Raw genomic sequence first — 26775 nt, 5'->3', positions numbered from 1 at the left:
ACTCAATCACCCTCGTTCCATGAATCTCAGACCGCCGGACTGCTACGCTTTATCCTGCCTGCTCTCGGTTGGCTTCGTGGTGGTTGCTCCACCGCTTCAGCCGTTGGAGCTTCATGTCCTCCGCCGTCACGGGGGCGGTCCTTGTGGTCTCCTGAACAGCGCTTTGGATCTTCTGTTGTTTGGTCGGGGATTTCTGGCGCTCACCAGAGGTGGGTTTCTGGTCGTGGCGGACAATGCGTTGGTGTGATTTATGGTCCCACTCCCAGTCTCCAGACTTGCCACCACTTTTCGCGGTGACCCGTGTGCTTGTTAGAACCATGCATTTGTCCACGCCTTTGAGCATGTCGTACATGGTCAGTCCGGCCACGGAGGCGGCAGTGATGGCTTCCATTTCCACGCCCGTCTTGCCCTCGCATGCGACCGTGGCTGTGACGAGGACTCCGCCGTGGAGGGTCTCGACGTCAGCAGCCACGTGCGGTTGCTTGAACGCTTCTGAGAGAGGAAAGGGCACACTGTCTCCCTTGAAGGGCTCCAGGCGGACGGTGACGCCTGTGATGTTGAGCCCCGGGTGGGCGAGTGGGATGAGATCAGAGGTCTTCTTCGCGGCTTGTATACCCGCGATGCGGGCCACAGCCATGGCATCGCCTTTTTGAAGACGTGAAGCAAATAACACGCTGTAAGTGCCTTCGTGCGAGAAGAGGAGCAAGCTGGTAGCTGTCGCGGAGCGAGACGTCGGTTTCTTCTGTGCAATGGAGACCATGTGCGCTTCGCCATCGGCTGTAAGATGATTGAGTGTTGGGACCGCGTCAGCGGTGGTTGCAGTGCCGTCTCCCGCGACGGAGTCAGAGAGGTTTGCCGGACTCTGTCGCTCGTTTTCCACAGCCTGTGGGGCGCTGGCTGAAGATATCCCAACCGATGGTGAGCTCCCAAGAGGCGGACGAGTTGGTGGAGTTTGATTCCTGTCTCTACCATAAGTGCTTGGGTGGCGTCGAGCCCGAGCCCGAGTCCTAGCTCTTGCGATTTTCAACTTGCGACGTTCTGGAATGTTGCTATTCAAGCAGTTGCTGAACCTTGTGCCCTTGATAACAATATCAGCCTCGGGCGATGCTCCTGACGACCTGCGTTCTTGACTGTCCTCCATTGTCCGGCTGGATGTTGCTGGGATATTTTCTAGCAACGTGGTTGGAATATGTCGATGTGTAGGCTGGCCGTGCACATATCGGAATGCACTATATCTCAACCGTGCTCGGGTCAATGAACTTGAATTACTGAATTTTCTGAACCCGGCCGGGAGACCCGGGAAGAGCGAGGAATAACAGCGTGTCTGAGACCACGAAGGAGGTGAAACGGATGGGTGGAGCAAGTGAGTTGGTATGAGTGGCTGGCGAAAGGTAGAGACTGGGCTGACATGTCTGGTGAGAACTGTCCTGGACGACGAGGCTGGCAGTTGCTGGGTGGCAGGAGCATCATCTACAAGAAAATCAGAGTCAGCGGGATCACTGACCAAAGCACGCGCCTTGAACAGGACAAGAACCAGAAACGAGGCAGATCTATGTTCATAGTAGATCTATATTCATTGGCATCGTATACATTGCCACATAACACCTTTCGTCGTGACTGCGTGAAAACCTGGGAGGATAGATTGGGATGTCAAGGCTTACCCACCGATGAGGATCATTGGCCTGTTCTTCATGTTTTCCAGGTCGCCAATGCCAGCATGTTTTTCTTCTTTGCGCTTCACCGCCATGCCGATTACGTCGAGCAGTTTGGCTTCCTTCTCCGAGAATCCCAGGGCGCCAGTACTTCCGCTCAACTGCTGACGGCGGTCCATTTCCAGTTGGCGAATTGCTTCCATGGCTTCGGCATCGATGGGTCGGCCATTGTTTGACTCACGGAGAATGTCACGAAGGGAGACTTCCGAGTTGCCGAAAAGACAGACCTTCAGATTACCATCCGAAGTGATTCGAAGCCGGTTGCACGTGCCACAGAAATTGTGCGTCATGCTCGTAATGAATCCGATTCGACCAGCGAAACCGGGAACCTGGTATGTTTTGCTGGTGTCGTTCTTGTGGTCCTGTACCTTCTCAACATGGGGGTATTTCTGCCGTATCAGAGCCAGCATCTCTCCGAAACTCATCATTTTCTTCTCCGACCACTTGTTCCCGTCGAATGGCATGTACTCAATGAAGCGAACCTCCACATCTTGATCCCGGCCAAGTTCCACAAAAGGCAAGATTTCGCGTTCGTTGAGGCCGCGCATTACCACACAATTGATCTTCAGCTTGATTCCAGCGCCCAGCTTGTTCATTTCCAGAATTCGATCAACGGATTTCATCACGGCCTCGTGACCATTTCTGCGCGTCATAATCGCAAACTGGTAAGGATCGAGTGTATCCAAGCTCAAATTGACGCCCGTCAAGCCAGACTCGACCATCGAGTCCAGCTTGCGATGTAATGATATGCCATTTGTCGTTATGCACAGCTCTTTGAGGCCGTTACTCCTCAACTTCCCGATTTGATGCATGAGTTCCACTATGTCTTTTCGAACCGTGGGCTCTCCTCCTGTTAAACGGATTTTATCCACGCCCTGGTCAACAAACAATTCTGCGAGGTATACGATTTCGGGCGTGGTCAGTAGATGGGCTGGTGGTGAGAGCTGAATGCCCTCCTCGGGCATACAATAGAGACATCGCAGGTTACATCTCTCGGTGATGGATATTCGTAGGTAATTATGTTGGCGGGAATAGTTGTCGGTAAGAAAAGACGAGAATTGTCGCGGCTCCTTCTCGCTTCGAAGCTTGTCGAGGCGTGGCCGCTTCACTTCAGGTACTTGATCATCTCGAGCGCGAGGGTGACTTTCGACTCTGTGGGCCTGCCATTGAGGTAAGTCTGGCTCGGAAGGCTGCAACGATGCATTGGCCGCGGTAGAAAGCTGACGCTGAGGATATCGAGGTGGTTTGGAGTGGCGAAATGACTGCGGCCTCGTCTGGCGCAGGAGACTCGCCATTAACTGCTTGAAACCGGCCTCAGCCATAATGAAGAGGGACAAGAATCACTGGACACTCCTGACATCTAGAGTGTGGGAATGGACCATTGTCATCCTCTGTTGAACAGCTAGGGCTAATAGATCAGGCCCCGCAGACAAGCAGTGCGTATAGCCGTGACTAATGCTTGAAATGTTCGAATCGAGGAAAAGAACAAACCAAACGACGGGCTGCGCCGGCAATGACGGATCTCGTACGAGGTCCGTACGAGGTCCGAGGAGAAGGTGTCGGCTCATCACATGACTCGACAAGCTACATCGTAGCGCCACATCTCAGCGCCACAGTCCGGTAACTCCGTGGCTTCTGCCAGAAGAGCCACTTGCGGAAATCGCTGGAAGTTCCGCCTAACGTATGTCCAAGCATTGTCCTGGACTGAAATCTGTAAATAGTCTCGACGGTAGGAGGAGATGACCTTAGTGCACAGCACACAGTCTTGAAGACAGAGCGCCTCAATATCCATGACCGGGTAAAGGTTTCTAACCAGACACTTTCCAATCGCTTCGAGGACGAGGCAGGAGTACCTAGAGAGCCTAAGTACAGGGTGCATGGTTGTCCGGAAGCGCGGCGGATGTCGAGCCTGATGATTATTGAAGCGCTCCAACGTCTGATGGCAGACTTGCCGAAGTCACGTGAGGGCTGTTGGACGCCTCTCACTGCCGGCACAGAAGGGTTTCATCTTGCGCAAAGCAAGGCCAATACTTGGCGTCTAGTCAACCCGCGCCTCGACAGCGTCTCTCGGGGCGTCTGCAGTGAAAGAAGCAGCTTGGGGGTCTGCCAATGATCAAGGGCCAGCAATGCCAATGCATTGGCAACTCTGGATTAAAGAATCATAGCAGCCTAATGGCGGAGGCAACATCTTGTATCATTGGTGGAGATTGCAGCAGTGACATGCTGATCACGGAGCGACAAACCGCCGATATTCCCTTCGTGGCCCTCGTAACTCGCTCGCCTTGCTAAAGTGGGTAGCAGCTCGCGAGCACAGCCTCTGTCGGCCCCAAGCGTGTGGTTTGGGAGTGGCTCCTCACTTCCAGCGCTGCCAACTTTCTGCTCCCTTATCCTCCGTCTCGCTTTGTCCCTTGCTCGCCTGCATCTCACTTGTCTCTTCGAACACTCACTCGTTTCATATCCAACTCGTCGTCGATACGCCTCACTACACCTTCAATCATCTCGACGACGATTTCCAAGGGCACGATTGAGGTGGAATTGAGTTTGCAGACGATCCGAACGACTTGTGCCTATTTTTGGCACAATTGACCCGCGCAGGCATCTAGGCCACGCACCTCTCCAGCCATGACTTACAATTCGGCTCAGTCGAGCATGGCTGAACTCAACACCAACTTCAGTACTGACTACGACTCTTTTCTCATCGACTCACCAGACATCAAGCCTGTTCCGATGCTGACACCCCAATCGTCCGTCCCTCCGTCGACTACGACCCCTACCTTTCCGGGTCCGAGCTTTCAATACGACTTGTACCATCAGCAGACTGGCATTCCTCGAGGAGCCCTAGCGAGCACTTTCAACATCAACAAGGCTTCTGGGCTACAATACCATGAGAACAATGGAGGGTTTATAATGCCCACCGAGACATTGAACATGCCGTTAAGCGACCTTGACGACCTTGACTTCTCCCGCAATCCGGGTGATATGGACTTCGATGACTCGCCAATTGGTCTCCCGACAATGTTCTTCCCAGAAACCTCTGGTCCGGCTCAGTTCGTCAGCCCAAATACCTTGGTGGCACCGGCCAATACCCCTTCTACTCCTATCAAGCGAATCTACCCTGGCATGCATAGCCAGCAGGCTGCTCTTGCAAAGGCGCAACAGGCACAGAAGCAAGAACAGCTGGCCCGTCAACAGCAGCAACGTCCACAGGGACAAAAGCCTCTTCCCGGTTCATCTCCTACAAAGACTCAACCAGCCAAGGATCCCCTTGTCGAAGAGAGCATCTCCAAGGTCCTGAATCGCATGAGACAGGCCAGCGCGGCTTCTGTGTCCGAAGACGACGATGGTGCTTCCGGTGGAATGTCCAACATGCCGCGAATCAAGAAGGATGAGGATGAAATGGACGAGGACGAACGTCTTCTGGCAAGCGAAGAGGGCAAGAAGCTCTCCAGCAAGGAACGTCGACAGCTCAGAAACAAGGTTTCTGCTCGCGCTTTCCGTTCTCGAAGGAAGGGTAAGTTTTCTTGCATGAAGTATCACATCCAACGTACTAATTGTCTCGACAGAATACATTAGCCAACTCGAAGGAGAGGTCGCCACCAAAGTGCAAGAAGCGAACGACCTGCGTGTGCAAAACCAGCAACTTCGAGAGGAGAACAACCGTCTTACTGATCTTACTCGCATGCTGCTGTCTTCTCAAGCCTTCTCTGGATTCTTGCAAGAGCTTAGCCAATCTGGCTTGCCGCCACCAAACCTGCAAAAGAACATCCAACAGCCGAAGCCTGTCCAGGCTCAGCCCCAATCCCAATCTCAGCCAATGAAAAAGGATGTTAGCTCCAGTGCGGCTTCTCAACAACTCCAGAACCAACCACCCCAGATCGGAATGGCACTGATACCCGAGACTCCCGTCGACTTCTCTGTTCTCCAACCATCAAATGGATGGATGAACGCAGTCCCAACCAACGACTACCATGTCTACGCTGTCACCGAGCTGCCTCCACCTCCTATGCTCGATTTAGAGCGCCTGTCAGGGAAGCCTCTTCCTAACAAGGCGGCCTCAAAATCGTCGAAAGAAGTACCGCGACTTCCAGAGCTGTCTCCCTCCATGATGCCCGCCACTGCTGCAGAGGTCTCAGAGGTTGATAACTCCATAGCCCTCGACCAGGACGTCTTCGCGCTATACTTTAACTCGCCTGCCTCTGAATATCCTTGCTCATCGGAAGGGAATGACTCCAATCATGCGGAAGAGCCCGCAGATATCTCAGAAGAGGAAAGCATGACCAACCTAAAAAGAATGTGCGACGATCTGGATGACAGCTGTGTGAAGCTCGCTGAGTTTACATCACATATGGAATGAAGGCTTGACTCCAAGGGTTTACACTATCGGGTGCTTAGGCTTGTGGGAGGAACTCAAGAGCCCTTGACGGTTCGTTCTGCTCATTTCATCGATGCCAGCTCATAGCTCTTCAAATTACACTTTATTTATCAGTTCAAGTATCCATTGTCTCTTAGAATGAACATTAAGTATTGTGAGGGCAGGTCACGTATAGATCGTCTTTCTGAGGTGTTCTCCTGAGGTGTTCTCCACGTCCGGACGCCGTACCATGTGCGGATGGTGACGCAAGGCAAAGTTGCAGCCTTGTCCACAACCATCTCAACTTTTTTGCACACGATTGACAGACTGCAATTGCAATAAAAGACAGACTTAGTCAGACACTCGTTTGCCGTGACTCATTCTTTGATTTGATAATACTCTGCTCAGACGCAACTTCTCCTTCACAGAGTCAGTTGCGCTGTAACATGCGGTGACACATTCCTTCTCAACCCATCCGTCGTGGCTATCTCGACCTGTGTCTTTCGGAAGGCATCCACCCCCAGGCTACTCCCTGCGAGGTATCCTGCTCTCTCTGAGCGCCTCTCCTTCTCTTCCTATATCAAATCCGATCGGCGTCTGCAATCTGGCCTGGGTTCTTCTTCGCACAGTCTGCTCTTGTGGCCGTGGCAGCAGCTCGACTTGAGCGAGAAAAACAATTCCTCGCTGCACTGGCCTCGCTACTGGGATGAAGCAAAGACTGGCATACGAGCAAGAAGTCCTCATACCCCTAGAGCCCGCCTGAAGGAGATATCCCTCAACGCTCGAAGTCACTATCCTCCCAGATTGCCGCAGAGATCCTACAACTCGCGAGGTGAACAAGATCCGGATTTATCACCGGATCTTTCCACACCGAACGTCGACAACCTCGATCGAATGGCACAACAGAGGGCGGGCGCCGCCTCTGTAGGCGTGCGCACCAACTTCCATTTCGAGTTCATTACGACTCCCACCTCAGATACCCCGGGCACAACCCTACTTCTCCACTTCGCAACGAAGAGATATCTTCTTGGAGAGATCACCGAGGGCACGCAGCGGGCATGTATACAACGTGGCATCGGGCTGAAAAAAGTCCGAGGTCTCTTCCTCGCAGGCAAAACTCATTGGAACAACGGAGGGCTGATTGGCATGATCCTTACCATGTCTGATGTCCAGCAATCAGAGTTGGATGAAGACGGTGTCAAGCGCCCGAGGCTGGACATACACGCGGGTCCGATGCAAATGCACTCGCTGGCATGTGCCAGGAGATTTGTCTTCCGGACGGGGATGCCGTTGTCAGTGCATGAGGTTGGTGCTCGCAAAACCATTACCGACCAGGACCCTATTCATGAAGATGAAAATATCCGTGTATGGGCACTCTTGACTCGAGACGCATCTACCAGCATCGATGATGTCGCAATCGATGAAGCACAGTTGGAAACCGAGCAGGAAATTCGGAAGAAAGTCGTCAGAAACATGTTCGATTCCGACTGGAGACGTGATCAGCTATTCCAATCCAAGCTGAAGGACATCAAGCTTCCTGCCGTTGTCTACGTGCGCGATCCCGAGACAAAGACCCTAGTCTCTTGTCCAGTCCTTGATCTCGATAACACGCCGCTCTCACCAGACTCTGTTGTCCGCCATCGTAATCCCTGGCCTGCCTCTACTGTCGAGGAGCTGGCCCCAGCATCAGGTCTGCCTCGCGGGGCCGTGATGTCCTACATTATCAAGGGCCACCCTCAACGCGGGAGTTTCGACGTGACAAAAGCCAAAGCATTAGGTATGAAACCTGGTCCGAAATTCGCCCAACTGGCAGCAGGTAGGTCGGTCGAGAGCGACGATGGTAGCGGCATGATGATCACTTCGGAGATGGTCCTAAGCCCCACTCGACCTGGGAGAGGTCTTGCCTTGTTCGACGTGCCCTCTGTCGGCCATCTGGATGATCTTGCACGGAACCTAAGCAAGCAGATGGACCAGCTTTTGGACGGTATTGAAGCCGCGGTCTGGATCACCCGGCAAGATGTCGTACGAACCGAGCAATTCCAAAATCTACTACATCAACTGAGGCACATGCAGCACATCATGTCGGATGCGTCCCTTTGTAACGACCACCTTACTCACGATTCCAGCGCCTTATCTTCGAGCCAGCTGGCTCAAATCGCCCCAAGTCTATTCTCGATTCCTCGTTTCGACAATTCACAAGCGTACCGTCCTGCGCTGGATAAGTATGGGCCCGAGCTTCGCTCCTTGGTCGCCGATCCGCAGGTCGTCCTGGCAAAAAGAGGCTTGAAAGTGCATATCGAGCCAACTTTCGCCATCGACGAGAAAGACGTACCTTCGAACCTTGACTCTGCCTCGTTCACAACTGTTATGGAACCAGAAGTCCAAGAACTGCTACCGGACGATATATCATCTTACCGGGCTGCCACTTCAGCTTTCGTTCCAAGTGCGGACTTACAAGAACCAGAGATCATTACTTTGGGTACCGGTTCTGCAGCTCCTTCGAAATATCGCAATGTTTCAGCAGTACTCTTACGCATGCCACAGGGCATGGGAAACTACCTGTTCGATTGCGGAGAAGGCACGCTTGGTCAGTTGAAGAGACTGTACGACGCACAACAACTGGACGATGTTTTATTCAACTTGCGAGCGATATGGATTTCTCACCTTCACGCTGACCATCATCTCGGCACCCTTTCGGTGCTGAAAGCGGTACACAAGACTGTGGGGAGACTGGCCGGGTCGGAGGGTGTGTCTCCATCGCCACCTTACCTGCTGTCGGAAATCAACATGTTGGACTACGTGGACGAATACCAATCTGTTTTGGGGCTGCCAACGGACGCACTTTGCACGCCGGTACCTTGCGACGCTTCTCAAGGGTTGTTGCACCGTGGAGAGCCCTTTGACATAGGGAAGAACGACTCTTACATCAAAGAATGGCGGACTGTGCGGGTCAATCACTGTCATGGAGCGCAGGCCGTCTCGGTCACCTTCAAGAATGGGTTCAAATTCTCCTACAGTGGCGACTGTCGGCCGAGTGAGAATTTCTGTGACATTGGTGCCGACTCAGATGTTCTTGTGCACGAGGCGACATTTGACGATGGCATGGAAGGGGATGCAAGGGCCAAGAAACACAGTACAACTGGTGAGGCCGTTGGCGTTGCTCTAGGAATGCGCGCGAAAAATCTCATCCTCACGCACTTCAGCCAGCGGTACCAAAAGATGCCTGTATTCAGCAGTGTCAAAATGCCCGAGCCCGTCTCCGAGGGGGAACTTCTGGATGAGGTGGATGCTGAGATGACCAACGGCACCAACCTTATAAACGATGATGTTGCCCATGAGCCCGCGCAAAAGCTCGCTCCTACGTCGTCCTCGTCCTCCTGGGTTGAACCCGATGCTGCGCGCGAGCTTCCTATCGCTGTGGCATTTGACCTCATGCGCATCAAGGTCTCGCAGATCAAGGACATGAGGAGACTCTTCCCCGCCATATCCAAGAAGTTCGAGATTGAGGAGGAGAAACGAGAGAAGGCCCGCCTTGATGTCGCTGAACAGGTCAAGATTGAGGAAGAAAAGAAACGTGCGGCAAGACAAGAGTCGATGGAGAAGAACAGAAAGAAGAAGGACGAAATAAATAGAGCGAAGCAGCTGGATTCAAATAACAAGACGAGTAAGAAGTCCAAGAGAAAAGCCAAGGAGCAAGGAGTTGACCATGGGGAGCAGACTCAGACGACGCAGACCCAGGCTCCCGCAGCAAAGGGTGAGCAGGGAGTAGCAAACGGTGCCACTGAGCCGATGGTTTTCGATGCGACTGAGCCAAGGAACACAATCAGCAGCGGTGTCGGTGCGGGTGAGAAGGCGATCTCCAACTTTAAGGCGACTGCCACAGGGGCCCAGCTTGGCAATGGCACGAACGCGAGCATGCAGGACGGCCCGACTCAGAGTCCACACCGATCAGGCTCATCCGCTACGAAACAAGAACTTCACGATGCCACCGGAGTCAAGGAGCACGAAGTCCAGAGTCCGGCGAAGCGGCGCAAGACTGAGTGAGAATCAGGCCAAGATTTCTAAGAGCAAGCTGAATTGCCTTCAATTGAACGTGCGATGGCGAGGCACTTCTGGGCAGTGGAGTGAAGGCGCGACAGCACTCTTGCCACAATTCTTGCACCTTCACGTCAAGGCAATTATATACACCCACTTCGTCCATTTCAATGTCTTATCATCACAACTCCGCCAGACTATATCGAACAGTCGGACTACCGAATTGCTTTATCCCATAAAGCCACATTCGATTTGTTAGGTTTGCATACACAACCCTCGTCATTTCACTCAGGTCTGTCACCCAGACTATTTCCGCTAGGCAAGCGGGAGCGGAAAGCTAACACGAAGCAAGCTCTCTGAGAATGATGCCAGCGATCGCGGACGAGGAAATCTACGCTCTAGTCCACGAGCTTTTTGCTCTTCGGCGGACAGATGCTGATCCTAACCTCAACGACGTGCTCTTCAAAGACATCACGGACGAACTGGAGGCGATCATAGCGGTTGACGACATGGAACGCAGTGAATTGCAGGACGTGGAAAGCGAGAAGCGTCTCGTGGCGCGGATCAAGGTGTTGGGACGAGATCGAACCATCTAAAGATTGAGAGAGGCAAAGGAGAAACTGGAGCTGGCTATGGAGCAGTATGTGGCGGCCGTCGAAGCTCAAGCCTGGGCACAGAAGGCGCAGGCGTCGGGACCGGAGGTAAAGATGCATGTGGATGAGGCTAAGAAGGCACTGTAGGAGAGGATCTCTGAATTTGGAGAATTGAAGAAGCTGTTGGAGTGAAGCGAAGCGTCATCGTACCGCATACTGCATGGCTTCGACACGCTCTTGCGCACAACAGTCTTCGCCATGGACGGACATGCGGCCACTGCAGTCTTGACAAGCACTTCCTATAGCAGATCAAAATGAGCTACTGAGCCAAAAGGGAAGGGCAATCTGGAAATAGACCAGCCCAATGAAAGGTCAGACCGCCGAGACTGTGCGAGATGATCAGACGGAAGTGAAGACGCAAAATTGCTTGAGGCAGTTTGGACTTATTCACAGTTGACCGAGTCTTCACATCCACCTCTCAAGTAACGTTCGACTGCACAAGTGAAGTTCAGCATTAGGGAATATGTGCCGACTACTTTGAGAGACTGTTTCTTGCGAATACCACGCGGCCTACCATGCAGTGAGCTCACCAGAAAACCTAGCCACATAAAGGACAACAGCTTCACATCCGCTACAAACACTTCGGGATATTCGCTACGAGCTTTTTGCAACCATATCTGCACCGCCGGTGTCAAACACTGCCCGTAAATCATCCCCCACCACCTTCGCATTACCGACCACTTACCTGATCTGCGTCCAGACCTCGCCACCAACCGCGACGGAACACCTTCAATGGACCGAACGCCGGCCGACAAAGCCAATGTCAACGAGCTCGCTTCATCCCAACCCCCGGAAACCCAAGCCGCTCACAGCGCTGATGACACCTCCTCCTCGAACGAGCCACCATGGTGCGACCTTTCGCCACAACAAAAGTACGCCTACCCCTGGACGATCGAGGAGCTCCTTAAAGCAGTCAAAGAGGACCATTCTTGGTTGCATCCAGATCCACGCACGGCGGAGCGCTGGAAGATTGCAATCATGAGGAGCGTTTATCCTACTGTGAGCCTCACGCTGTTCGGCCTCACCCTGTTCAAGGATGTGACGTTTGATAGACTCGAAGCTGGACTGCCCGAGAGTAGTCAAGTGACGGCGCAGCTTCGAACCCCGCATGATGAGGATAGAGATGAATATGTTTTTGTCAGAGGAAAGAACAAGATTCAGCCTGATCAGTCATGTCACTGCGATGAGGATGATTACGTGTTGGTCTAGAAACAGGGTTGGTTGGAACTTGGAAATTGCGACGCCAGGCGATTTCGAGCGCTGAAGGTCACCGGGAGGGAGAGAGACAGTTTGGTGTGTTTGAAGGATAGGTCAGCGGAAACTTCCACAGAGCGATACGCTCCATGGGGCTCCAGCCTAGTTCTGTAAGCATCCGAGTTTTTGAATTGCAGTTCAAGTATTCCGTAGTGCCTCAGAGACAACAAGGAAAATGCCAGCAAACGAGGCTACAGCCTCGTCAATAGCCAAGATTCTACCGAGTCCGATCTCTCGATCCTTCACAGCATTCCAGCTTCGCAGAGGTTCTTACGATGATTTGAACATGCCACGATTCTCTGGCTATTCCTCACCGCCGCGTTTTTCATGTGCAGCCCTACACACAGCTGAGCATCATTTTTAAAGAGCGGATGTTCCGTTGTCCTCGTCTTAGTCTCAACAACGACTCTCCCCGCCATCCGCACTGTACGAGCTCCTTTCCCCTTTCTCAGCTGCAGCTCCTCTCTTGCAAACTACATCTCCATCATGCACCAATGAGGGCAGGAATGCCAATGCGTGACCCACACGATCAAATCGAGCTGTTCGACGGAATCCAACCACGGGAGCCAGCATTTCTCATGAAAATGAAAGAAGCTAAGACTCACGCCAACAATTCGGGAACAATCATAAAATGCCAACCACTCACCAAGGCGGTCTTCACGAAATGATTACTCAGCTGGGTCCTGATGTCGTCGGCTCCCTCTCGGTGGCCATCGCGGTGCCTCGTTCCAAAAGGCGCGGCTGACGAGGCTGACCTGACCCTGCCCGTGTCCAACGCCACTTGGCAAGCATTGGCACGTCGAACAATGCGATCACTTTGTATCGACAGACCGGCGAACAAGGTCTCCGAACCACTGGCAGCATCGAGCAGAAGCCCCCTTTGGAAGCGCGTGACTTTCCACGACGTATCTGAAATGTCGTGCGCAGCTCGACTCGTCCTCTCCACTGCGGTGTGCTTGGGTTTTGGCGGCGACCACGGTGCCTCAATCGGGAGCAACCATCGTTTCCACCGACGATATGGGATGCTATTATCCGTCACAGGACTTGTCCCGCTTGTGTTCCTCCTGCTAGGGTCGGTCCAAGCTGAGGTTTCGCCGTCGCAATTCCGTTCATTCGTCCCTGCATCAGTGCGTATGTGTCAGCTTGCGGCCTTGTAGAGCTCTCGGATCGTGAAATCAGGTAGGGGAATGGGCTATGAGAGGCACTGGTCCACGGCCATTGTGTACAGGACGAACGACTTGAAACTTGTCAATCAATATCGGGAGCGTACCCGGCGAATGAAGCAACATCCCCCTTCCACATGCCACTCGCCCTTTCAGCAAAATAATTACCGTACAAACACTTCCCGGCTATGAAGCTACTATGCAGTGCCGTCCTCCTTGCGGCTGCGAGTCTCCTCACGACCACGCAATGCGCACCCAGCCCTGCATCCGAAACCTCGTCCCGCAACCTGGCTGAATAAATGGACGCCATCGAACACCCGAAACAAATATACTAACGTTGTCCTACATTCAAGTACTTTGATCCACGGGATCCGGTAAATGTGTACTAGGTATGTACGTACGGTCTTCAACCCTAGTATTCCTACAAAGGTACATTACGAAGTCAACACAGACTCCGACCTCGTCCCTTGTCCTGGTTCACATTCTTTCTCAATTACAACGGGGAAAGCGTTCTTCTCCTCTCCTGCTCGTTGCTCTGCTCTGCTCTGCTCTGCTCATCTACGCTGCTTACCTTTACCCTTGTCTCCACCGTAATACCATCCCAAATCCTCCCTGCCCTGGAGGTGACTCGCGTAGGCTGAACTCCAAGTCGTGTGACGACTCTCATCACTGCCACTATCATCATCCTTGACGCTTTCTTCCTGCTTGTGGGGGGTACGCGAGGAGTCGTTGGTGAGGGTCGAATCTTAGACCAGCGATGGAGTCGTAGTCACGGTCCTTGCGATATTACTTCTGGCTCGACTACCGTCGCGAGCATTCGAGGTGGTCACTTTAGTGGTATTGCGTACGACGCGGTCGACGTTCTCCGAAAGCTGCGCGGGACGAATTTGGGGAGAGAGTCTCTCAGGTGTTAATCTTTCCCTCGTAACCGTGGAGACGGAAGTCGAGGTCGATTGAGGAAGCTTCGATGAGCATGGTTGCCCCACCACTTGACCTGGCGAAGGCATGTACGACGAGACAACTTCGTCGTAGAGCTTGAGAAACTGTTCCGTGGAATCAGACTTTGGTCTCTGTGTTGCACAGGGTGCGCGTGGCGTGGTTGGCGTGTCTGGCTTGGAGGATGTCGAGGCCATGACTGGTGCTGGCAGCGATTGCTCGCATTGTCCACCTCTCGATTCAGATGAGACTTGGTGGCCATCCGCGCTAAGATCGACCGGTCTCCCAGGCGTAACTGACAAATTGCGGAGGTTTGTAACTTTCGACGTGGCTAAGTCTACAGGACGACTGACCTCGTTGTATAATCTCAGAAACAGCGTAGATGCAGAGGCTGGAGCAGAGTCGGATTCTTTGCCGGGGGAACGTACCTGTGCTGGGCTTGAACGCTGTTGCTGTTGCGGTTTCGGGGTTAGTTGCCGTAAAGTGGCGTTTGACTCTGAGAAGGGCGAGGAATGCAAAAGGTTAGTGTACGTCTGTGCGGGATCGAGATTCTGTGCTTTTGGGGGACGCCGTTCTCTCGAAGTGCTGTTGGGTACAGAGGCGACCCTCGAGAGGTTGCGCCAGCTTTCACTCGGAGACTGATAGGCATTTCGGCCCGGGGTTTTCGGTGGGGATGAATAGACGCTTGAACCGCAATCCGCCGTTACGCATTGTTCAGTCTTCCAAGATTGTCTCGATGAGTTGGTAGATCTCTCCCAGGTGTCTGTTGAGACCACGGAACTTGGACGGGTCAGGCCTTGAGTAGTGTCTGGACGAGGCAGAAGTGTCGACGATATAAGTGCCGGCTCCTGAGGTGCGGACTTCTCCCACAAGGACCTAGGTGGAATGTATTCTTGCTGCAACTGCGCCACCTCGTGCGCGGCATCTTGATCATTCTCCATGACAACGTGTAGACGCTCGTCCAAGTAGACACGGATACTGGCACTCGATTCTCGCACGGACTCTCTCTGTCCATACGGGCTCCGGCCTTTGGAAGAACGGTCAGCGGAAACAGTGCTCATGGTCAAAACTGCTTCAGATGGCTGCTTGGTTGGTGGTGAGTACGTTGTTCTTGGGAGATATGGGGTGCTTGTTAATGCTTCATAGGGGTCCATACCTTCAAGATGGGCTTCGTTTGTGTCTCCAATGAATTCTTCGGCTTGAACTCCAGTCGCATCCTGGATCGCAGGAAGCTCTTGCGGTTTTGGTTGATGGGGCGCGGACTGGATTGGATAACTCCAATCGTACGGGACCTGTGTCATGTATGCTCCATTGGCGGGTCCGCTCTTCCGATACTGATGGGTTCGTTGCCTGAAGGCGGCGATCTCAGCCCTCGTCTTCTTCATCAGAATAGCTTCCTCATCATTGTGCAGGATGACCATATCGAGATCAATGGCGGTACCGATGGTCTCTTCAACAAATCCTGCCAATGTTGCAATCCAAACGTGGACCCATTGCTGGAGCCTAGGATTGCCGTATTTCGCGACGAAAGCACGGGTCGCGCGTGAGCGGAACGCCCACCTAAGGTCAAGGAGGATCTGTAGATCGCTTGTGATCTTCGAGAGCATGCATGCTTCGCACCGGTCAGCTTGATACTTCCACTTAAGATCCCAAGATGAAGCCATGAAGGTCCTCCTGTATTCTCTAGAGTCAAGCCACAGGGCATGCAGTTCTCGTAGCCTCTTGACACGGCTGTACAGCTCTGGTGCTAGCATCTCACTGTGAGAGATTACATTATTGAGGCGAATGCCGACTTCGAGCTGGACATGATGAAGCACTGATCGAACAACGTCGGGATGGAGGCACTTGTGAAGCGAGCATAGATGGCCACGGGAAGGCAATAGGAAGTTCTCCAGCCGGCTGGATCGGAGAGATGAGGGTAGGCTTTTTGTCCCCAGGGCAATTCTCAGTGAGAGAGCCTCTGGATCCTCGTTAGGTCGGAACTGCAACAGTTTCGCAAGTGGCGGGATAAATTTTTGCGGAATATCTTGAATATGCATCTTGTAAGCGATTTCTCCACAGGACTAGTGGTTACAGAGCCTCACCTGGTCGTAATTCAGAGACTTGGCGTTGGTGTTAGGTAGGAGGTTGCGAGGACTTCGAGCTCAATGAGATTGCGACAAGTCTGGTGATTACCGTCCAGAATGGTGTTTGCTGAGCCGCGCAATTTGTGAAAGGAGAATAGGAGAGGGTTGACACTCCAGACAGGCACAACCCATGATATCATAGCTAACGACAATGAAACAAAGAAGATTCGACAAGAACGACCCCGTATCTCCAAAGGATGGACTTGAAGGACGACACAAAGAGCCTTTGTGGATGAGAATATAGAAAGTCGGCAGCTCTTTGTTCATCAACGATAAGTAGCAAGAACCCAACATAATGGGTCGAAGTCCCCAGTCTGCGCAAGCACGATCATGGAACCTACTGTGAGTAAATGTGTTCTGGTGCTCATCGAAAGGGATAATTGACCGCTAGAATATAGTAGAAGTCGAGTTTTGTTATACTGTGCCATTTGAGGACTTCTGAAGCTGGTCCAGTCATAATCATACACATTATCATGATCGGGAAACCCTGCAATGACCATGAGAAGGCACATAAGCCTTTCCGAGAAGCTGTAAACCAGTGTCCCACGTGCGTTGACTCCAAAATTGTACCATGAAAAAAGCGCGTGCATTAGTTTGTTTATACAAAGCACTCCTCAGTGCATGCCGTCTGCGTGGAGGATCGCAGGACTTCTGGAATGGAGTCCTGCAATATGGTCCGATATTGACTTGGCATCAAAGCCACTCTTGCGTCTCGTGCTTCGCCGTGAGGGTGACTTTACTTCTCTCTCCTCCCTAGCTTCCTCCTCGAGGACTTGAGGTCCACCATGTTGTATGTCGTCAAGGACATGCCTTTGACTTGAACGAGCCTGTTGCTGCGCATACTGTATGTCAATCTCAGGCGAGTTGACCACTGAGGGGCGAGCCCCAGCGACATCGGCGTCCACCTTCTTCTGGGCAGCGATTCTGTCGCGTTGATAGCGGGCGGAAACATCTCCGCCAGTCCATGCGGTGCCAAGAATGCGATCCCAGAAGGTGAAGAATGGCTGGGAGAAGTTTGTTTTGATGCCCCAGCTCTGATGGTGTACATCGTGATAAGCGGCATTGTTTGAGGTTATATGCTGTAATGGATCCCATGGGAAGGCATAGCCACAATGATCGTCGACTGTCTTGATTGTAGCACAGGTGAAGAAAACCATGCCTTGGCGCACAGTCATGCCTGTCACCAGGTATGCTACACCAGTCCCAAGCGTGTCAAGCATAAAGCCTTCCAAAGGGTGGTTGTAAAGAGCCCCGTATGCATAGGGGACATACAACCGGTGGTGTCGTGCATGGAGGGTGGTGTAGAGGAACTTGTTCATATGCATGGCGCGGTGGAGAAAGTATTGCCATGTATCGACGATCAGGATGGCGACGGTGAATTGGACGAGCTGCATGCCGATCCAGTAGATAAATTTGGCGGCTGTCGTCTCCCATGACGCGAATGAACATGTCGGGTATATCCCTCCCGACAATGCTCCTGCAAGCTGAGGATGGCTCTGCTGCACCTTTCTCCCCAAGGAAAAGGAGTCGATGCCAACAACGCTGAGCAGGCCCGGCAGGTATCCTTGTCCTAGCCGCAGGCGCTGAGCCCAGACTGCGATATCATACTCTTCTCGCCCGATGGTCTCGACTGGGTCAAACTGCGCGATAAGCAGCCCAAATGCTGTCTGGATAATCTGTTGTAGGATGACATCTCTGAGCACCTCGTATCTGGTGACATGGTTGCGCTTGAGGACCTCGGCTGGAGTGTGCAGCCTGTACTTTGAGAACAGATCATAGACGTCTAGAATATGGAAGAAGCCAGAAACGACCCAGTAGGCCACGACAGGCGAGAGCAGTTGCAGCACCGGGTCTGAGATGCCTGGCAGCATTGGTGGGCGGGGTCTCAAGGAATAAGATGGAAGAGGAGGCAGCTCTGGGAGATTAACGTTCGCCATGTTTTTGACCATGCAGCGAAGAGAATGGCTCAGGAGCACGGATAATCCGAGGTGCTTGTCGTAACGATTACAGGTATGTCGATGGTATTATAGGAGTCGTGCGCGGGTGGCGCGGAAGACGGTGCAAGGAATGTCGGACAGAGGCCGGATCTCCCTGGCAGGTGGCCTGATAGAGGAATGAACAGAGTAAATAAAGGGAGACTCAGCGAAGAAAGGAGAGTGAGAGAGTGTGAAGGCGACAAGCTTGTCGCACAGGTGGAGAGACCTTTGAACACAGAAAACAAATGCTGAGATGATCAGGGCCTCAGGAGTTGCCGGAGATGAAGTGCACAGTGATGATGCGCGAAATTGGCCACCCGGGCGAATCGCGCTCCATTATGGAGCACTATGGATTAGATTAGATCCTCGCAGTCACGTGAATGCGAGAAGCCACAGAATTTTTTGGTGGCAGTGAATGCAACCCCACACTGCTTGCGAGTGGACCGGAATTCGATCGTCGAGCCCCTCGTTGACAGCCTGCGTTGATTCTTTTTTCCCGCCAGTTCACTCAATAACTTGACCTCTCGACGTCTCCCTCACACGACTTCCTCTTCCACTTCCTTGCGTGCTCAGCGTTCTGTCAAAATGATCATTTATAGGGTATGTAGAATCTCTAGGCGAAATCCATGAAGACTTTTGCCCCCGCCTTTGATGTCGCAAACTGACGCTTGTCATCTTAGGACCTCATCAGCGGCGACGAGCTTGCGTCTGACACTTCCAAGATCATCGACGCCGGTAATGGACTATGGGAGATTGATGGCAAGATGGTCACAAAAGGAGCAGAGAACTTCGGTCAGTCGCGACGCACACGTCTCTCGCCGACTCGAAGCCTGTGCTGACTTGTTGCGTACTAGCACTGGAGGGCGCCAACCCATCTGCCGAGGGTGAAGATGCCGAAGACGGCACCGACGATACCAAGGTGACAGTCCTCGATTTGGCCGATCAATTCCGTCTACAGAAAATTGAGGGCGGCATGTCGAAGAAGGCATATCAGGGTGAGCTCAAGAGTAAGTCGCACGTTCTGGTAGCCATAAGCGTTTGGACGGTACCGACTGACTTTTTTACCAGAATACATGAAGGCTCTGACCGAGAAGTTGAAGGAGAAGGGAACTCCGGAAGAGGATATCAAGAAGTTCCAGTCCGAAGCACCAGCTGCAGCCAAGAAGATCCTAGGCAATTGGGAAAACTACGACATCTACCAGGGTGAATCCATGGATGAGAACGGCATGTATGTCCTGGTCGACTTCCGGGAGGATGGCATGACCCCGTATGCGACCATCTGGAAATGGGGCCTTGAGGAATACAAGGTGTAGATGAGACTTCGACAGTGGCTGGATGCTTTGAACTTCAGTGGGTGCATAGAGATGATTTGTTATCGTCCAAGCATAGGACGAAAAACCAGACTCGTTACGTGTGCCTTCAACTGCCGTCAGTCGCACGACATAGTGAGATTCTTAAGGACTGTGACAATTGACAGTGCTGGCTCGGCAACCCGCAAAGTAGTTCACAAGTCCGAACAGGTGGCCGAAACCTCATCTCAGCGATCTTGCTGGCCATGCTGCGATTGGCGGTCACAAAATGCATGTCCCCACAGTCACTGAGAGACTGTCATGCGATTGGGCGTCGTTGTCGATGGAGGAGGCGGAGTGTTGCAGGCAACGCTGTTTCCTGCTCCATAACAATCCAGCTCTCATACGGAGTACGGAGTACTTATGCCTGAGATACCTAGGTTCCATCTATCTAGACTTTCTTCATCGCGTCTTCATATCTTTCACTTCCCCTCACCACCTACTCACCAGGTGCATTTGCCTGTACAATTGCCTTTGCAAGGGAGAAACGGTCTTGGTCCAGATACCTACCACTCAAATTCCATCATTCGTTTCCCCTCGCTCGCTCCCCACTCCCTGAAACTGCTCTCGTGCTCAGTTTCCCCTTCAGAGAGCTATCTAACATTGCTCCGTCGGCCACCTCGCTTCTCATGACACGGTAACAGAGTTTCCTCAAGCCCGCCATGGCACCTTTCCTCCGCGACATATTTATACTTGCAACTATCGTCTCTTCCGCCCTTGCTATTCCGACCAGCGAGTCATTGCCTCACACGTCCCCTGCGCCGAAAGTCGCCTTTACGCACCGAGATAAGCCAGCAGGGCTATTCGGAAAGCTACGTAATGCCCTTATAGAAGGGATCTGGTCCATCCCCAGCAAATCCTCCTACCAGTCCTCCCTAGGCTTCAGACTACCGAAGGCGCCCGAAGGCTTTCGCGCTCGCTATGGCGCTGATGTTGTATTGCGCTTCCGAGTCAAGACGCAGGAAGAGGCGAAGACCATATCGGAAGCGGCAGATATCCTGTATTTGGACATTTGGGAGGCAACAAATGAGTGGGTGGACATAAGGATAGCAAAAGAAGTGGTGCCTTCCTTTATTGGACTCCTCCCGCCATCGCTGCAGGACTCATACGTCCCCCTGATACACGATATCGCTCGGGCAGTTTACGACACGTACCCCGACTCGTCCTCGACGCACGAAAGGGCGTTGATGTCGAGCCTCACAGATGCGCCCGACTGGCGATTGAAGGGCAACACACCTCATGACCTGTTCTTCCAGGACTACCAGCCTCTCAGCGTCATGTATCCGTGGCTGCGTCTGCTCGCGTCCCTTTTTCCGACCCACGCATCCTTGACCACTATCGGCACATCTGCTGAAGGTCGCGATATCCCAGCATTACGGATCGGCTCCCGGTTCAACTCCACCACGGCGGACTCTCACGATTCTAGGCATACATTGCTTATAGTAGGAGGCACTCATGCACGCGAGTGGATTTCAGTATCGACAGTTGCCTTCATCGCCTACAGTCTCGTCACTCGGTATGGTCACCCTCAGTTTTCCGAGGTCACCAAGATACTTGATCACTTCGATTTGGTCTTCATTCCTGTTCTAAATCCTGACGGATATGAGTACACCTGGACAACTGACAGATTATGGCGCAAAAATCGACAATCTACGTCCATTCCGTTCTGTCCCGGCATCGATTTGGATCGTGCATTCCGGTTTGGCTGGGACGGTCACTGGAATAGGGATAATGCCTGTAGTGACGACTATGCTGGTCCAGAGCCGCTTGCTGCTGTCGAAGCTCAAGTACTGACAGAGTGGGCCAGGAATGAGACAGCCTACAACAATGTCTCCTTCGTGTCATATCTGGATTTCCACTCCTATTCGCAGGAGGTGCTGTATCCATACAGCTACACGTGTGACACGGCTCCTCCAAACCTCGAGGATCTGGAAGAAGTTGCGCTAGGCATAGCAAAATCGTTCCGCCTAGCCAACGGACACTTCTACAACGTGGAAAGTGCCTGCGAGGGCGACATTGCTGTCCAGAGCGAAACAAAACAGACTCGGGTTCAGATAGAAGCGCAAGGTGGTTCGGCCCTGGATTTCTTCTACCACGATTTGGACGTTAAGCTGGCATTCCAAATCAAGCTCAGAGATACCGGGACATACGGCTTCTTGCTGCCAAGGTCACACATTCTGCCGACTGGTCAAGAAGCCTACGAGGGCGTGGTCGGTCTGGGCCGATGGATGTTGAGCAATCATGGCATTGAGAATATTGACGACCCGCGTTCAGTATGGGGAAATGAGGATCAGGGCACTTATTATCAGAACGCGGGGAGCACCCAAGGGTTTGAAGAGTCGAGCACCGAGGAAGAATACGATATTGACGAGGACGGCTTTGAGGTGAGAAGAAGACGGCGAAGATGACAAATTTTTTAACATTTCGGCCGGCGATAACTGAACTATTTCATGAACAACGACTCTCCTAAAAGCTTCTCTGCCCGACATCCACGCCTTGGGCATGATTCGCATCACCCATCAAGGATGGTACATGCTCGGGCACCTGGAACAGTGTACGCGTATACGCTTTGCGACAGTTTTGAGCGACAGTCTTGGGCGTTTCAAAAATTGAGATTTGCTGCTCCGAGGTGTCGAGAATCTCAACCGCGGAATGGTGCGTGGTGCCTGGCGATAATCACGATGCAACGGTCGTCCGGCGTGCAGATCGCCTAACCACATAACATGTATGTATAAAACCATATCTTGAGCACAATAATCGTTTGCAGGCGCAGGTCGAGTCTGGGGATTCTGTAAATTCGAGAATTCGAAACCGGGCACCACGTGGGCCTATTCGTCACGATTCAAGCTTCGAGGCGAGGCCAGGACGAATCCAGGTACCAGGGTCCGACCCTCGCTTGACCATTCCAAGTGGCTGATCCCCGGTAAATTGAGGTGTCGGAAGGAGGTCGGCGGCTACCCTTTGATGACCATTTGACACATGGAAAAGGGCCCTGCATCCTAAAGGGAGACGCGAGCCTGCGAATACTTTTCATCGCTGTACATGGCCATCTGTTTGATCCTGAGATGACTATTGTTCTTGCATCTTGACAACTGTCTGCGACACCGTTTAAGGGACATTGAGCTGCAGCTGCGTTGGGAGCACATGGAGGCTGGGGGCAAGCCGGATCAACAGAAAGTCAAACTGTTTTCCGGCCCTCGTCATCCGAGTCTAACCTCTTGTGGCCGGCCCAGGACTAGTGCGGGCCAATCAAGAAGCCACATGTAGCGCTCTAAAATTGGATTTGAAGCTGGATCCTTGATTTTGTCCTTTGTTGACATCCACTTCATCACGGTTTCAGTGCCGCCTTGCCCTGTCGTGCTTTATCAAAAACCGTTTGCGCCTTTTCTGGCCGTCTGTCATGCACGTTGGCCGGTTCCAGAAATCTGTGCACCACCCGCACGACCCTAGCCTCGGCGCTTGACCCGAATTGACTTCCGATCGACTTGTGTCTCGAGTCGAACAAGTCTGGTCTCTCGCTTGAGTTACCGAGGGCGCAGGAGTTCGCTCCAGGAGTGACATGCCTGTCAAGATTCACAACGTGACACGGGACCTTGGCGAGGTGAGTGGACGGGCACTTTGAACGTTACCCGTTCTTCAGTGGCAAGTTTTCAGATGAGTTCTTCGTGTTCGAGTCTATTGTTTCCGTGCGACCCAGCCTTGACGACAGCGGGCGTCTCCCGCCCTGATTTCATCTTTCTCAAATCTCTTGCTCTCCGCCATCCATATAGTGACCTTCGTCCGCCATGTGGAGGTACCTGTCCTGCAGTCTCTGACTGTAATCTACTCCTTCTACTCGCCCCATTCACCGATAGCCAGTCGATTGCTCTCCCCGCACTCACAGACGTCGTTGGGCGACACAACCTTACTCTTACCTCAGTAACCGCCGGACCCTGATCGCTCCTGCTCTCCTGTAATCACCATCATTAGGCGCCTCACAGACTCGACTTGCTGCCGTTCACGCCTACCTCATCTCTTCTAATTGGACTCGGTTCGAAGTCAACGTCGCTCGTCATCGCTCGTCCAATCCTCAAACACACGCGCACCTTGCCGGTGCTCATTGTCATCCAGTTTCAGGTTTCCGAAACGGGCATACTCCACCTTGGCCTGTAGATATGCTGCCTTTGCAGAGCACAACGCAGGAGCCAAGCCTATGATTTGAGGCCAACCTCAGTTTCAACGTCTGTGCAGAAATAGACCTGAATCTGGACCCTGCGATCTCTCCATGCCGTTGGCGGTACCTTCCTTGGCCTGGATTATATCTCATCCATCAAAGGCACCTTGAAGATACTTCTCTACCCTGCGACGCTATACTGTCTGCCCAGTGGCCTGGTGCCTTGTATAACGAGCTATTGGTTCCATTGGTCTGGTCTATTAGCGTTTCCTTTGTGCACTTCGTCATCTGATACCCCCGGGTTATACTGCTGGACAGCAAGCCCCAGCAAAAACAATTGGGAATTGGCTCGGACAAGACAAAAGTTCTGCTTCTGATTTTAGCCTTCACCTTCACCTAATACTCATCACAATGGCTCCAACAACTCTGATCACATTTTTAGTGTACGTCAGACCCTCCGTCGCCGTTGACACAAGCTCACTGATTGCAGCCGCACTCCACCTTCGACCAGATCAGTCCAACTTTATGGCTCCTGGGACAACTTCTCCACACCTTATCCCATGCAGCGGGACAGTCGCACCGGACCCGAACATTGGTCAGGTTGCCATAGCTTCTCCAACATCATCTGTGATGGAGGTGTCGAGGGCAACAATATCCCCCGGGAAGGAGGACTAAAGATGGGTGGGACGTACTGGTACTATGTAGGTGGAACCGTGCTGTGCTGAACGTTCTTTCAACCAACACACCCTTCACAGTATACACTGGACGACGAGATCGAATTCCACAATTCAGCTGAGCCGTCAACAACCACGTGTCCGATGCTTCCCGGCCAGCTAATCAATGTTCTGAACGTGCCCTTTGCGCTAAGCAGCAGCGGCCGATCTCGAAATGACAGTGTGAGCTCCACAAGCTCCGAACACCGCACTATGGATCCTACAGACAAATTCCTCAACCCTCGGCCAGCCCCAGCAAAGCCGGCATTACCGCGTCTGAAGACTTCCCCAACCTTCTCACAGCTACCATGGTCCTCTTCCAGTTCGCCGATTAGCGCGACCTCGGTGTCTAGCAGGAGAGGAAGATCAGCCTCATCTCGTGCACCATCTCCGCCTGCCAGTGCCAGTATCCTAGCACTCGTTCGACCGAAGCCATCCGCTGAAGAGCCTAGCAGGTCCACATCACGTGGGAGTAACCGGTCTGTGAGCATCATTGGCGGTCTTCGAGCTTTAGCATCACCACGCCTGATGAGCCCGGGAGGGTTTCCGGAAAGGGGGCGGACACCCACAGACGGTATCAGATCGCCAGTGGTTCGCTCACGGGCCGTCTCTGCAAGAAGCGTCACCCCGAAGCGAGCTCCCATTGCGCTGACTTCACCAACCACTGAGGGACAAGGCAACCCCTCTTTGGCACCTGTACGTGAGCTTGCGTTGCGTAAAGATTTCGGTGACGACGCCGAGAGCTCAGCCGCTGTGCCGATTTCATCTTTCGCACAGCATCGCCGACAACGCTCGCTGTCACGCGAGCCCTCATCCTTACGCAATTCCCAGCAGCTGGACACTTCTCCCGACTTGAGTACCTTCAGTCACACCACCGTCCCCTACCGTCCCTTAGAGACCTTAAAGGAGGTCGCTTCTGCTGCGAATACACCTGTTGGGCCACTCACAGCTCTGAAAGTCGATAAGGACGACGCTATAGACGACGGCCGACAGCCTGTAGATTTGGAGAAGAGGTTACCGACCTTACCAAATACCCCGTCCTCGGCATATCCACCAAGCGCGGTAGATGAAGACATTCAAGATGAGGAAGCAAAAGATATGGTAAACCTCCGAAGCCATTTCTCCTGCACGACTGTGGACACCGAACCATGTACGGAGAGTTACATCCATAACGACAACAGCCGTTTCTCAGACTGGACAGATGCACCACCGACAAGGTTGTCACCACAATCAGAGTATGCTCCAAGCATTGTCGATTTCGAGCCAATCAGTCCACCGCCCGGGCTAACGCTGGACTTTCAACTCGACAGCCAGGAAGATCCGCAGGAGTTTGGGCGTCACGGGTACGGCTTTCTCAAACAAGATGGTCTCCCATCGGCCTCGAGTTTCTCGACTGTCAGCTCGATCACTTCTTCGACAGCCTTGGCCTCACAAGACAACGTTAGCAGCGCCAAAAGTGCACATTTTTCCTGGAGCAAGTTCCAACACTACAGCTTGCCAACCGAAGAAGCTGGATCAGGCAACACGCTTAAGCCGACACCTGCCGTCGACCACGTCGATCCCCTTGTTGTGAATGACCATGCTGCAGACGTCTACCAACCTCAAGTAAGTGGGGTTCAAGAAGCCTCTGTTCCTCATTCTAGCAGCATGCAGCAACTTCTTGACGAATTGAGTTATCTTGGCGACATGATTCAGCAGCACTAACATCCTTACGCAAGCGATCCTTACATTGCAACAAGCTCGGTCTACATGCTTGTGATCCGCTCCTTTTCGCCGATTCTGCGAGATGGTGATGGTGGTCTTCGGCAAAGGTTTGTGAGCGAATCTCACAATGAATAGTGGTGCTAGCCACCGTATCAGTGGCATGTGTGGGAATTGGTAGATAATGGGGCTTTTGAAGACAGCGATATCATGTACGCAGGAATTGATGATGGGTTTTAAGGTCACGACTTTCCTCTCGCCGGACGAGTTAGCTGACCGGTGAGATGGATGACAGCCTCGTCGTGTATTAACGAGGCTGCGGGCGGGCTTGGCAGGGATGGCTTTTAAATCACCGTGCTACTGTACATTGTGAAGTGGACGGACAGGCGACACTTAGACATAGACATACCCCAGTAATTTCCAGCATCTGTAAGAGCACAGCGCTACGAATGACGAACCTGAATATTTCTGAAGTCTGCACAACTCCTGACTTGCTCGATTCTGGAAGAGAGTGTTGTGCCTGTGCATATAACCCTACGCTTCCGCTTAGGTTCTGGGCCGCGTTGCACGCGGCACAGTCTGCCATAAAAACATTGATTGCTTTCGAAGAGGAACTCGCAGAATTTGCACTCCTCTCTCGCAAATTACATCGG

The 26775-nt window shown here is 52.7% G+C and overlaps 9 protein-coding genes across 9 annotated transcripts; 5 read left to right on the top strand and 4 right to left on the bottom strand.

Annotated features, from left to right (window-relative positions):
* Positions 1-49: 49 nt before the first annotated feature.
* A1O7_02239 (uncharacterized protein) lies at positions 50-1141 on the bottom strand (the record flags this gene model as incomplete). Its single annotated transcript, XM_007756273.1, has 1 exon — positions 50-1141. The coding sequence occupies one exon, from the start codon at positions 1139-1141 to the stop codon at positions 50-52; it is 1092 nt and encodes a 363-aa protein (XP_007754463.1).
* A 516-nt stretch (positions 1142-1657) lies between these two features.
* A1O7_02238 (uncharacterized protein) lies at positions 1658-3034 on the bottom strand (the record flags this gene model as incomplete). Its single annotated transcript, XM_007756272.1, has 1 exon — positions 1658-3034. One exon carries the CDS (start codon positions 3032-3034, stop codon positions 1658-1660), a length of 1377 nt encoding a protein of 458 aa, XP_007754462.1.
* Positions 3035-4334: 1300 nt separating this feature from the next.
* A1O7_02237 (uncharacterized protein) lies at positions 4335-6066 on the top strand (the record flags this gene model as incomplete). The annotated part of the gene is made up of 2 exons (XM_007756271.1): positions 4335-5223; positions 5276-6066. 2 exons carry the CDS (start codon positions 4335-4337, stop codon positions 6064-6066), a joined length of 1680 nt encoding a protein of 559 aa, XP_007754461.1.
* An 891-nt stretch (positions 6067-6957) lies between these two features.
* A1O7_02236 (uncharacterized protein) lies at positions 6958-10107 on the top strand (the record flags this gene model as incomplete). Its single annotated transcript, XM_007756270.1, has 1 exon — positions 6958-10107. One exon carries the CDS (start codon positions 6958-6960, stop codon positions 10105-10107), a length of 3150 nt encoding a protein of 1049 aa, XP_007754460.1.
* A 4711-nt stretch (positions 10108-14818) lies between these two features.
* Positions 14819-16143, bottom strand: A1O7_02235 (uncharacterized protein; the record flags this gene model as incomplete). Its single annotated transcript, XM_007756269.1, has 2 exons — positions 14819-14912; positions 14981-16143. The coding sequence occupies 2 exons, from the start codon at positions 16141-16143 to the stop codon at positions 14819-14821; spliced, it is 1257 nt and encodes a 418-aa protein (XP_007754459.1).
* Positions 16144-16844: 701 nt separating this feature from the next.
* On the bottom strand, positions 16845-18167 carry A1O7_02234 (C4-hydroxylase; the record flags this gene model as incomplete). The annotated part of the gene is made up of 1 exon (XM_007756268.1): positions 16845-18167. One exon carries the CDS (start codon positions 18165-18167, stop codon positions 16845-16847), a length of 1323 nt encoding a protein of 440 aa, XP_007754458.1.
* A 624-nt stretch (positions 18168-18791) lies between these two features.
* On the top strand, positions 18792-19519 carry A1O7_02233 (uncharacterized protein; the record flags this gene model as incomplete). Its single annotated transcript, XM_007756267.1, has 4 exons — positions 18792-18806; positions 18887-18998; positions 19061-19213; positions 19275-19519. The coding sequence occupies 4 exons, from the start codon at positions 18792-18794 to the stop codon at positions 19517-19519; spliced, it is 525 nt and encodes a 174-aa protein (XP_007754457.1).
* Positions 19520-20217: 698 nt separating this feature from the next.
* On the top strand, positions 20218-21963 carry A1O7_02232 (uncharacterized protein; the record flags this gene model as incomplete). Its single annotated transcript, XM_007756266.1, has 1 exon — positions 20218-21963. One exon carries the CDS (start codon positions 20218-20220, stop codon positions 21961-21963), a length of 1746 nt encoding a protein of 581 aa, XP_007754456.1.
* Positions 21964-24119: 2156 nt separating this feature from the next.
* Positions 24120-26125, top strand: A1O7_02231 (uncharacterized protein; the record flags this gene model as incomplete). The annotated part of the gene is made up of 3 exons (XM_007756265.1): positions 24120-24151; positions 24199-24409; positions 24464-26125. The coding sequence occupies 3 exons, from the start codon at positions 24120-24122 to the stop codon at positions 26123-26125; spliced, it is 1905 nt and encodes a 634-aa protein (XP_007754455.1).
* Positions 26126-26775: the final 650 nt, after the last annotated feature.

Source organism: Cladophialophora yegresii (genome assembly GCF_000585515.1).
Source record: "Cladophialophora yegresii CBS 114405 chromosome Unknown aczIN-supercont1.2, whole genome shotgun sequence".
Lineage (NCBI taxonomy): Eukaryota > Fungi > Ascomycota > Eurotiomycetes > Chaetothyriales > Herpotrichiellaceae > Cladophialophora > Cladophialophora yegresii.
Note: the sequence above shows the minus strand (reverse complement) of the source record. Positions and strands in the feature narration are given on the sequence as shown.